The sequence below is a fragment of the Aedes aegypti genome, unplaced genomic scaffold (genome assembly GCF_002204515.2).
Source record: "Aedes aegypti strain LVP_AGWG unplaced genomic scaffold, AaegL5.0 Primary Assembly AGWG_AaegL5_hic_scaff_825_PBJ_arrow, whole genome shotgun sequence".
NCBI lineage: Eukaryota > Metazoa > Arthropoda > Insecta > Diptera > Culicidae > Aedes > Aedes aegypti.
The window spans coordinates 10,210-23,331 of record NW_018736520.1 but is presented as its reverse complement, the minus strand read 5'-3'; the positions used below and the strand labels follow the sequence as shown (position 1 = coordinate 23,331).

At 39.2% G+C, this 13,122-nt stretch overlaps 1 protein-coding gene across 1 annotated transcript; it reads left to right on the top strand.

Annotated features, from left to right (window-relative positions):
* The first annotated feature begins 10,988 nt into the window (after window positions 1–10,988).
* LOC110681414 lies at window positions 10,989–11,375 on the top strand. The gene has a single exon (XM_021857154.1). The coding sequence runs from the start codon at window positions 10,989–10,991 to the stop codon at window positions 11,373–11,375; it is 387 nt and encodes a 128-aa protein (XP_021712846.1).
* Window positions 11,376–13,122: the final 1,747 nt, after the last annotated feature.

Genomic DNA, 13,122 nt, shown 5'->3' with positions numbered 1-13,122 from the left:
GATTTTCTTTGATTCGAAATCGTGAGATGAATTAGCATCAATCATCAACGACGCGTACAAATTTCAATGACGGCCTACTTCGCCTTAAAAGATCGTAAGATCAGTAAGAGTATCCATCGATTTCAAGAAAATGTTAAACTTGTTTTCTAGATCAAGTGTCAATAGTACTGTGATTCTTGACATCTTCAGTAATAGTTTTTCTGACTAATTTCATGAATATAATAAAAATTAGGCTTTGTTTTCCTATTTTTTTTGTTTAGAGAAAAAATGGAAAACAAAAACATGAAAGGATATCGTTTTCAGAGTAACTAAAAGAGGCTTCCTGCTTCAACTCAGGGAAAATTGTGTAAACAATCGTGGGCATTTAACTTTCTAGTGGACATGAATGAAACAGTCATAAAAAGAGATTGTACCCCGTTTGGCTTAAAGTCGTTTGGTATAAGGTCATTTGGCATAAAGTCGCTTTACATAGAAAGTAATTTAAAATGAGCTGATTCGAACACAATATATATTTCATATACAATTAGCGATTTATTATGCGTCTTTGAAAATCGAAAAATTGTGTTTTTTTTTTGAATATCAACATAATTCGAAGGGGCCTTCCTTAGCCGAGTGGTTAGAGTCCGCGGCTACAAAGCAAAGCCATGCTGAAGGTGGCTGGGTTCGATTCCCGGTCGGTCCAGGATCATTTCGTATTGGAAATTTCCTTGACTTCCCTGGGCATAGAGTATCATCGTACCTGCCACACGATATACGAATACAAATTGGCAACTAAGGCAAAGAAAGCTCTTAGTTAATAACTACTAAAGAACACTGTGCTGAGAACCAACCCCCCTCAAAGCCGAAAAATTATAAGGCTTGCTAACTATATTTTTGAAATTCAACACCACACATCATACAAATACATAGCAGCAACTTAGTTTGATTTGTATTGACACTGGAAATGCAGTGGTTTTCACAGTTATATTATTCTAAAAAGTGTTTTTTAAAATCTTGATCTCTAGAGGAAGCTTGATAAAAAACAAACTTTTTTGAGAATTGTTACTACAGTAATCTAATAAATAACAACATTTTCTAACCTTTTTAAAAAACAAACCGAAGGCGTTGTGTTAACAGTCTGTTATATCTTCAGATATATTGGAACCAAGTCATGCACTGTCCAAAATATCAAAATTCTTATAGTTGCCACAGAATTTTGCCAAATTTTGTGACCTTTCGAGCATACGAATTCCTTGATTTTTAAAGATTAGGGAGAAGAAAAATCTGCGAATGTTATTGAAGTATTTAGGTGCCGGTGGAAGCATTTCGACCTTATTAGGAATTTCAACAATTTTGATATTTTGTAAGATTGAATCATAAACTTCATTCTATTTTTTGAGTAAATTTTAAAAGTAGGGCGTTCATTCAAAACATGTTGGAAAATTTTGACTTGGATTTGTACATGAAATCTTCACAATGAAGGCAAAAATTATTTTTGACCTTGGACTCGACTTTCTAGATTGCCAATTCTGTAAGATTTGACTATTAGTTTTCTATCGAAAGTTGAATTTTGCAATGCTGAACGACCTACTGCAACAATAGTGGCAATGATTTATATCACAAATTGCTGCTAATCACTCTTATTTATTGTAATCTTTTTTAGTTAATTTTACTATGCAAAAATATAAATCAGTCTTAAATTCTTCTTAACGATTTTTTTCTTCGAAAAATATCTTCTTAACAAGTATTATAAAATTTGGAAACCCACTAGTGTATAAATGTGAACTAATGTATAAATATTTCTTATAAAAATTTGATAAAATAAAGATTTTCTTTATTTTAAAACTATCAAAACATGTAAAATAGAACTTATAAAAGAGTAAGAGTAGTATCATTCTTACTATACATAATTACATAACATTTGTTTAGGCTGGAGAATAGATTTTTTATTGGTCCTCTATCACTTGGGGCAAAATTTCAAGACCCTCATACTCAATATATAGCAATCAGAAAAATCGAAATAAATGACAATTTGAAGAATATTAGTCCCTCTTTGTTATCCACAGAAAAAAGTTTGAATTGCATTATTCACGTTAGCTGTACATAACAATGAAGTTAACTATTGATTTCTCTGTATCCACACCCCCAGTGTTGTTTAGACTCATTTCCTGATGCTGATGAATAAACTAGGAAAACTAGGAAACTTTTGCCCCACCTTTATATATAGAATGAAGTGTTGTCCTGTTTGAAAAATGTTTCTAATGAACGAACACTAAGTTTATAGAACGAATGCTTATAAAATATATACAATCAGTGAAATACATGGTTTTTGAAACAATAACAATTATATAACAAGAAATAAATTATAAGAATAATGAAGAGCATTCAGAGTCCCTTCGACAACGAATATGCACCGAGAATAATTGAATGAGCGAACAACATCGTCGGGACCGGTTTTTATGACTGATTAGTTCCAAGCACACCACCATCACCATTATCATCATCGCCGCCGCAGTTTTCTTTCACGCCGTAAAACTGCCTCCAAACCGGGGCTCGTTTTATGCGGGTAGGTTATACACATTCATTAGTAGTCATCGAAAGACAGCCCTTATGACGCCAGCAAAGTTCAGTTTCACCCCACCCCATTCCAAGTCATTAGAGGAGACTGGGACGCTGCTATTGCCACAAAGATCAACCCCAGATCCAAAGAACACGCCTAGGCTGCGCCGCAACTGGACTGGTTTTTGGAGTGTGGCAAGTCGGGTTTTATGACATTAATCAAACATCATTATCACACGCGTATCTGCCTTTTTTTCCTATTAGGCCGAATTCGTGAGGAGCTGAGCAAGTGCTGTTTTTCGCAGACGCCCTAGTTCGACACCCAGTTCAACCGCACAAGGCCTTGGGTTTTGGAAGATTGCAGTGGTTCGAACACTGAAAAAGTAGTGCAGGAGAAACCCAGAACCCAAAATCATTTTTTACTTTATTTTAATTTTATTAGAGAGATTTTCAGCCAGAGGCTGGTTATCTCTGTGATTCCAAATCATTAGTAAACGAAGTTTTGTCATTATAAATATAGTGATTTTATGAAATATCAGTTTAATACAATCATGGACTAAATAAGTAGCCGTAGCGGCAATAGCACAAACTATACAGGCAAGACCACGCTGAGAGTCGTCGTGAGTTCGAATCCGCCGGTTGAGGATATTTTCGGGTTAAAAATTTCTCGGTTTCAAGAGCATAGCGTAACTCCGTGCTTGTTACGCAAATATACACATGCAAATGATCAATTGACAAAGAAGTTCTCCGTTAGTACACAGAAAAAAAATCTGAATATTATCCATAGTAGAATTACAAAAATCGTTGAAAGTAGGTACTCGTATTCGTACATCAGACGTAAAAATAAGCGTTTCGTAATGCACACGCATCTTCCCCAGAAGTAATTTGAAACTACGCCAATGTTTTGATTTGTCTTCCAATGTATTTAAATTTGTGTGTTTGCGCATTGAGATTTTAGCAAACTATGCTTTAATTTTACACGAACAGAGCGTGACCGAGATTGCCGCTGGTGCGGCTCTGCAACCTCCGCAGCAGCAGGCAGCCATATTGAAAATGTGTTTGCAACGTATTGTGAAGGTTTGAAGTTATTCTTGATTTATTTTGTGCAATTGTGTTTAGTAACAATGATTCTTGTGTTGTAATAAATTAGGAGGTTTGTGGCAGCAGACAGTGGCGTAAAACATTATACGGAACATACATTTTTCGAGCGATTGTCCTGGGAGAAAGCGGTGCAACTGTGAGGTGCTTGACGGAGAGTTAATAAGTGTAGTGCTCAAATTTGTGATTTAATGAAGAAATAAATAGTGTTTTCATTCAAACTTATGTTATCCTTTCCTTATAATTGAGAAAGAAGCATTCATGTGGTTGTATCCATTTACTGAAAATCGGCTCTTCCACCTGATTTGTTTTCCGCTTGTTCGTTTCTCATAGCAACAAGAAACATCAGAACCCACGATGTAATTTTACGCGTTGATTAAAATTTACATGTGCTACCAATCGAAGGTTCTAATTTAGTTGTCAGCTGAATTTCGCGCTATCTGTGGCATTCCCTTCATGTGCATTATAAATGCTTAATTTACATGGATTTTTAATACTTGTATTTTTGGAAGTGCTCAGAAGAACGCTATGCTGTAAAACAGCCTCGTGGAGCCATTTAGTAAGGACGTAACACTAGAAATCAAAAATAAACTAAATATACCAGTACAGTCTACTTTCCACATCTCTATGTTCGACATCTCGATATCTCTCCCTATGTCGATGATTGTTTCGGTCCCTTCATTCTGCATACGATTTCTCTCTCCATATTTCCGATATCGTCCTTATCTCGATATCTCCATATCTCGATGTGTTCCTGTTGATTTTTTGTTCCCAATTTTCTCTCCATATGTCAATCGAACATTATAAAGGTTACTAGACCAGATTCAAGTGATTCAGACAATTTGGAAACTCGAATGTTTGTTTGTTTATTATTTTCCTACACAGAAAAAAAATCTGATATTATCCATAGTAGAATTACAAAAAATCGTTGAAAGTAGGTACTCGTATTCGTACATCAGACGTAAAAATAAGCGTTTCGTAATGCACACGCATCTTCCCCAGAGTAATTTGAAACTACGCCAATGTTTTGATTTGTCTTCCAATGTATTTAAATTTGTGTGTTGCGCATTGAGATTTTAGCAAACTATGCTTTATTTTACACGAACAGAGCGTGACCGAGATTGCCGCTGGTGCGGCCTCTGCACCTCCGCAGCAGCAGGCAGCCATATTGAAAATGTGTTTGCAACGTATTGTGAAGGTTTGAAGTTATTCTTGATTTATTTTGTGCAATTGTGTTTAGTAACAATGATTCTTGTGTGTAATAAATTAGGAGGTTTGTGGCAGCAGACAGTGCGTAAAACATATACGGAACATACATTTTTCGAGCGATTGTCCTGGGAGAGAAGCGGTGCAACTGTGAGGTGCTTGACGGAGAGTTAATAAGTGTAGTGCTCAATAATTTGTGATTTAATGAAGAAATAAATAGTGTTTTCATTCAAACTTATGATATCCTTTCCTTATAATTGAGAAAGAAGCATTCATGTGGTTGTATCCATTTACTGAAATCGGCTCTTCCACCTTGATTTGTTTTCCGCTTGTTCGTTTCTCATAGCAAACAAGAAACATCAGAACCCACGATGTAATTTTACGCGTTGATTAAAATTTACATGTGCTACCAAATCGAAGGTTCTAAATTTAGTTGTCAGCTGAATTTCGCGCTATCTGTGGCATTCCCTTCATGTGCATTATAAATAGCTTAAATTTACATGGATTTTTAATACTGTGTAGTAACGGAGTGATTGTCAATATAGTGTTCATTAATTAATGTTCTTGTCTCTCCTATCTCGATGGTCCTTCGATATCGAGATGTGGACAGCCGACTGTATTTAAATACTAAAAGGACACTTTAATTGACAATGATATATTGCGTTACGCAGCCATTAACGACGCTGCCGAAAGCGTTGTCGGATATGTGGAACGGAGCTCAGAAACGATTGGTTCGACGAGGAGTGCCAGGAGGAGGAGAATACAGCGCGGGCTGCAATGCTGCAGCATGGTACGCGGCAAAACGTGGAACGATACAGACTGAAGCGGAAACAGCAAACCCGCCTATTCCGGGACAAAAAGCGCCGCCTGGAAGAGTTGGAATGCCAAGAGATGGAGTAGCTGTACCGTTCTCAATAAACGCGGAAGTTCTATGAGAAGCTCAACACATCCCGCAAAGGTTTCGTGCCGCGAGCTGAGATGTGCCGGGATAAGGATGGGAGCATATTGACGGACGGACGCGATGTGATCGAAAGGTGGATTACGATGAACACCTGAATGCGCAGAGAACACAGGCACAGAAGGTGAGGACAGCGAAGGCGCTGGCTACGTCAGCACAGCGGACAGCAGAAATCAACCAGCACCCACTATGGGGAAGTTAAGGATGCCATTCAACAGCTCAAGAACAACAAGGCCGCTGGCAAGGATGGTATCGGAGCCGAACTCATCAAGATGGGCCGGACAGGTTGGCCGCTTGTCTGCATCGGCTGATAGTCAGAATCTGGGAAACGGAACAGCTACCGGAGGAGTGGAAGCAAGGCGTTATTTGCCCTATCTACAAAAAGGGCGACAAACTGGAGTGTGAAATTATCGTGCAATCACCATCCTAAACGCCGCCTACAAAGTGCTATCGCAGATTCTCTTCCGTCGTCTATCACCTATAGCAAACGAGTTCGTGGGAAGTTATCAAGCAGGTTTCATCGACGGCCGCTCGACAACGGACCAGATCATTTCCGTGCGGCAAATCCTCCAGAATGGACGAGAACAGCTTTCCCGGGAAGCTCACAAGATTGATCAGAGCAACTGCGTGAAGATCTCGGGAGAACACTCCAGTTCGTTCGAGTCTCGGCGGGGACTACGACAGGGCGACGGACTTTCGTGCCTGTTGTTCAATATTACACTTGAAGGTGTCATGCGGAGAGTCGGACTTTACAGTCGAGGCACAATTTTCACGAGATCCGGACAATTTGTTTGCTTCGCGGACGACATGGATATTATTGGGAGAAAACTTGAAACGATGGCAGATTTGTTCACCCGCCTGAAACGCGAAGCAACAAGAGTCGGGCTAATGGTGAATGCGTCGAAACAAAGTACATACTGGTTGGCGGAACTGAGCGCGACAGGGTCCGCCTAGGAAGCAGTGTTACGATAGACGGGGATACCTTCGAGGTGGTGGACGAGTTCGTCTACCTCGGATCCTTGTTGACGGCTGACAACAATGTTAGTCGGGAAATACGAAGGCGCATCATCAGCGGAAGTCGTGCCTACTATGGGCTCCATAAGAAACTGCGGTCAAGAAAGATTCACCCCGCACCAAATGCACGATGTACAAAACGCTCATAAGCCCGGTAGTCCTCTATGGGCATGAGGCGTGGACTATGCTCGAGGAGGACTTGCAAGCTCTTGGGGTTTTCGAACGCCGAGAACTAAGGACGATCTTCGGCGGCGTGCAGGAGAACGGCGTGTGGCGGCGAAGGATGAACTACGAGCTCGCTCAACTCTACGACGAACCCAGTATCGTGAAGGTAGCTAAAGCTGGAAGGATACGCTGGGCAGGGCATGTTGCAAGAATGCCGGACACAACCCTGTAAAGATGGTGTTCGCTACGAATCCGGTCGGAACAAGAAGGCGTACGGCGCAACGAGCTAGGTGGATTGACCAGGTGCACCAGGACCTGGAGAGCGTGGGTCACAGTCGAGGATGGAGAGAAGCGGCCATGAACCGAGTGAATTGGCGAAATATTGTTGGCGAGGTCAAGATAATTGATGTAAAGCCAAATAAGTAGGGTAGAAGCAGCGGTTTTTGCCGTACGCCAGTTTTAGCCATAGTGGATTATACACCGTTTTACATAGCTAATCAGAGAGAAACCTGTTGTGTTCAGTAGACCACATTCATATGATAGAGCTACATTTATTTACTCGTCCAAATTGATTAAAAACATGAGAATAACAATTGATTTTCCTTACAGTTTTAACTCCCATGCACCAAATTTGGCCAGGGCACTCCTAATTTGGCCATTCTCATGAGAAATCATTCTTCTTCTTTCTGGCATTACGTCCCCACTGGGACAGAGCCTGCTTCTCAGCTTAGTGTTCTTATGAGCACTTCCACAGTTATTAACTGAGAGCTTTCTATGCCAATGACCATTTTTGCATGGTATATCGTGTGGCAAGTACGAAGATACTCTATGCCCAGGAGTCGAGAATTTCCAACCCGAAAAGATCCTCGACCGTGGGATTCGAACCCACGACCCTCAGCTTGGTCTTGCTGAATAGCTGCGCGTTTACCGCTACATCTATCTGGGCCCTATGAGAAATCAATGCAATTGGCCAATTTAGGAACTGCAGTTAAATCTCTGGCCGAAACTGGTTCCGTTGGCCTATATTGACCAACGGGATTTTCAAAGCGAAAAATGGTTTTAGCTCAGTTTTGATATTTTACACACATAATATGGATTGAAAGCTTGCATTTGACATATTTGTAGTATAGATACGGCTTCCTATTTATTTTTTATTGACATTTTCTCTTAGGCTGGCCAAAATTCGTGCTTTTACCCTAAGCACGTATATTGCGTTTCGTTAGAATCGGCATATTTTGAGTAGCAGCTGATTTTTTCTCAAATAATCCTTCCAAAATTCTAGGCAGATCATGTGTCCTTACTGCTTCAAATGAAAAGAACAGTTTTTTTTTCAGAAAATCAAACATAACTACATCGTTTTTGTTAATTTTGAAACCATTTAAAAAGTAGGTCTCAATTTACGCGACTGTCGGAAATGCAAAACAAGTTTTTTTTAATTCCATGTAATTCGTCGCCGTTATATAAACGACACCTAACCCGTCTGGACAACGATTTTTTTGGAAAATACTGCGGAATAGAAAATATTTTAAATCAATATCGAAAAAGCCCAAAAACTCGCTATGCAATTTGAAATTGTGTACAATTTCACATCAGGTCTCACTAGTTCAATTGAAAATAAAGTTACTCTGGATTTTATAAGCATTTTCAATCAAGATATCGTTTTCGACAATTTAATTTATCCTGACGTCCAATCAAAATGTGGTCTTCGGCAAAGTTGTAGCTGAAAGGATTTCACATGAGAAAAGTTTGTTCACTTTCCCATATTATATTTAAATACCAAGAGATGGAGGGCTGAACACAAAAGGTTGACGTTGTGACTAGTAATCTCCATATAAACTTTGAAGCCATTTAAAGTTTATATGGAGATTACTATGCACAACGTAGGGCGATTCAAATTTTAAAAATGTTTGAATATCCTATCTCCCATATGTTCCTTACCATCCGTACCATAAAAATAGTGTTCTTTGAAATTTTCAGCTTTCTAGGTGGTGATTTAAAGGTGGCCCAAAGACAATGTAGGTTTATATGGAAATTACTATGGAGAAATTTTGGGAAATGTTTCAAACACGCTAGTACTGTAATTTAAGTAGAACCTTATCATCCCATATTGAAAACTCACTCTTCAAACCTTAACCTCGATATTTTTGCACCATTTTTTCAAAAAACTCTTCTAGTTGAGGAAGCCGGGTCGATATTAATCATTGGTGATGTGGTTTTGAAAATATTCTGATATTCCTTGGGGGACCGAGATTTTTCATATAAAATGTATTTGGCGGCTATTTTGTTTTTTGGTCAAAGTTATCAAAAAATAAAATGTGTACTATACAATACCAAGTATTGAAGAGCTACTCTGAAAAAATCATACAAATCGGCTCAGTTATTCTTTGTAGAAATCTGAAAATTACGCTATGAGGCTTTTAGAGTTTTCAAGATCTTTAGTTGTCCAGGGTGGTATCAGAAACATAAGATGCTCATTACTCAAAGACGGCTGCACCAAATCGCTTCATTTTTTCACAACATACTAGCATTAATGTATCATTTCGAGGAGTAAATATCCGAATACGATGAAAAATTCTGTAGCCTGAGATATTTACGTGGGTTATGCTACGCGTCGGTCCCCCAAGAAATTTTGGGAATATCTCCGGATCCAGATGACCAATTATCAATATCGACACATATTCGAAAACTTAAAGAGTTTTTTGAGAACTTGTGAAAGAATGTTGCGAAATATCGAAAAACAAAAAAGTTATCGCGATTTGAATATTTATTAGCCGGTAAAAATGAAGCTGCCGGTAAAGGGGGTTAAGGAACAAAACCATTTCAGCAGATTCAACTGGGTTGACAGTTGGCGATTGATAAGAATAAAAAGGAAGAAAACATTGTATGACAGTTTGAGAAGCATTAAAACTCAGAATAAATACACGGAATGCTGTCTTATCAGTTCAACTACCAAAATAGAGACTTCGTAGTTTATTATAAATAGATGGATGTACATAAACTAGATCATTTTTCGACTTACTGTATTATATCACAGTTCTTTTAAATGAAATTTCCCCCCAGTCCTGAACATAACTTTCATCGGATTTGAATTGTAGACCGAAGAAATCCGTCGAGGCGACGAATTTGATGCGCCTCTACTGAAACATATCAAAGATTTTTATCAAATCTGCCACTTTGAGCCACTATGGCTAGTCCATTGGCTAAACATCGGCCTTTGTTCACTGGATGGTTAAAACGCCACAGCTGCAACCGTGCTTTCCATGGTCGCGGTTGCGTGTTATCACAAATGCGTACGTGAGACTGTACGATTACAGCCTGCGAACAAGAGACGACCAAAGTCCCACGCTATGAGCAGGCAGATATTGTGCTGCCTCGCTTACTCTATCGTTTGGCATCCGCTGACGCAGCAATGTGGAATGTGTAGCGGCGCGCATGCGATTGGCTGGCAGGGTACAGAAATGTCCGCCGTGGGCCGTTGATTGGCCAACAATGGCTGTTGGCAACGCCCCTTGTCGAGTGCCAAAGTAAAACACGGGTAATAATCTACCCGTCAGTTGAGGCCGTGGTTCGTTGGGTAAAGTTGTGTTTCGTTTGTGCTCCGGGAGATTTCGAGTTTTTGGAAAGCCATTGGGACAGTTCATATCTACCTACGGCTAACGGTTGCCGCATAGCTCCAAGGCTTTCGAGCGCTCCAGACGAGTGTACCACGGATTAAACAGTGAAAGCTTTTTATTGCCCAATTGTTACGTTTAATAATTTGATTGACAATAAGTGTACTTACGGGAGTCCAATGACCAAGGTGTCGCTTGGAGATTACTTGCCGATATGTTGTGATTTATGATGATCCTGTAAAACTGGAAAACAAATTGTGCTAGGAAGCAACAATGATGGTGAAGATGGAAAGTGAATTATAGTTAAATTATTAGAAAACGTTGTAAGCTGATTGGATTAACCTTGAAGTGACGAATTATTAGTGATAAACCGTGAGAATATCTGAATCGTATCAAAAATGGTGTCCTACTACAATCACTTTGCTATGTACCCGAAGAACCATAGCGCAATCTGCCGTATTCTGCATCAGCGGGATGGTATCCGGGAAAACTACCAGCATCAACCGCCGCATCCGCAGTTCATCGGCGACGGAGAGTCCTCCCCCCAGCCCATGTATTACCCACATCCCCACGTATTTCCACCAGTCCAGTCCGGACTGGAGCGGGCACGAAAATTTCTCCACGCCGCCCCAACGACGCTGCTTCCCCATGGGGCAAGTTCCGGAGGTCTGCATCTGGGACAAACGACACCGGGCGCCAACAACAACAATAACAACAACGCCGGTGAACACTGTCCCGATGCCCTGCACAGCATACCGTCGCCGCCGATTACCGTTTCCGGTTAGCGATATGTCCAGCCGGAGCCCCGAACGGATCGTCCTCGCCGCAGATTGCCTCCCGACCGACGCCGGTGAAAAGCCCCTTCGAGTGGATGAAGAAGCAGTCGTACCAGTCACAGCCCAATCCAGGTGAATTTTTTTTGAACTTGTTTTTGAAATTTTCTTATATTGCATGCGTTATGTTTATTTTTTTTGGATTATGCTTGGATGGAACTGAATTCATAATTGTAATTTGTCTGATCAATCTACATATTTATTTATTTTTTAATATGGGAATTTACGTATTCTTGGCGTTCTAAACCAATGCCATGGCTCTGTTGCAATTTACTTTGACTTACCATGACAAATCATTAGTTTGCCTGTTCATATGCGCTAACAAGTCAGAACAGAATCGTCGATACTTGCTTTGAAATTTGTTTACGATTCCTTGTTTTCATGTGATGACTATTGGCACCCGCATTTTCTTCGGCAAGCTTCCCATAAGAACTGTGGGTTAATTAGTTGTTATATTATCGGCAACTCGAAATCAACTGCATGTGGAGCCTATTTACTTCAATTAAAGACAACTCTGACAAAACTATTCGTTCAGCCTTGTCAATTGTATCATGGTTAACTAACAGAACAAAGAACCAGTGTTGCCAAATTTTTTCTGACACTTTTCTATCATAAGTTATCCTCCAAAAAATCTTGGTAAAAATCTGAATCGCACAAAAATAAAAAAAAATGCTGTTTTCTACATCGATAAAGAACCTTTGCAAACGTATTATGGTTTGTTCTTGACATGTCAACATTTTTTAATTTGAGTTTTTTTTCTACAAAAAGTTTCGTTCAAGATCCATAATTGTTTCTAAAAAATGAAAATACCTTTTTGTTTTGAGTTTTGAGAAGATCTTACCAGAGAAATGGCATTTCCGTGTCCTAAATTCGTGAAATATCCTAATATCTTAAAATCTCTTCTATCCTGAAAATCAACTGATATTGTGATCTGTAGGCAACAACAAGAAAAAAATTGTGTTAATTCAGATAAAACAGTGTATGTGGCAGCACTGCAAAGAACCATATGGGTGTATTCTTGTAGTGTTTGGATCGGAAAAATACTGTGAATTAAAAGTTTATTTCTAGTTGCCGATAAAAGTCGATCGTCCATAAATCACGGCAACCCGAAATTTGGACATCATCCCCCCTCGCCACTATGTCACACATTTTGTATTTATGAAGACTTAGAAAATTGAATATCAATTAGGGCGAATCGTAACCTTACTTTTCAACCTGTTCTACGACATTAAAATCGATATTATAGAAAACCTGCAAATAAAAATATCGACCATTTTAAACCATTTTTCTATTCAGTAAATGCGCATTTGTTGTGAAAATTTATGTATTTCTTGTCGTTAGAACAGGTAGGTTCGAGGCTAGGGAAACGCCGCTGATATAAATCGTAATCCATCACTGCCGCCCCACACCTTTTCCTAAGAACATGACGTATTTTGTGACGCCGTTCCTTGACACATTTTTTTTTATCAAATATTGATTTCAGACACATTTCAATGTGGCTCACATTGTCATTGTAATGGAAATATGATATCTTTTTAAGTGTGGTTATAAACTTGTTCATTGCATTCATATCATTTTTTGTATTTCGATAAAAAAAAAACAAATTATTGAGAGATAAATTGAGTCACTTAATACGTACCTATTATTTAAAAATTTGAGTAATACTTACCATATATCTAAAATATTATTTTGAACAGTT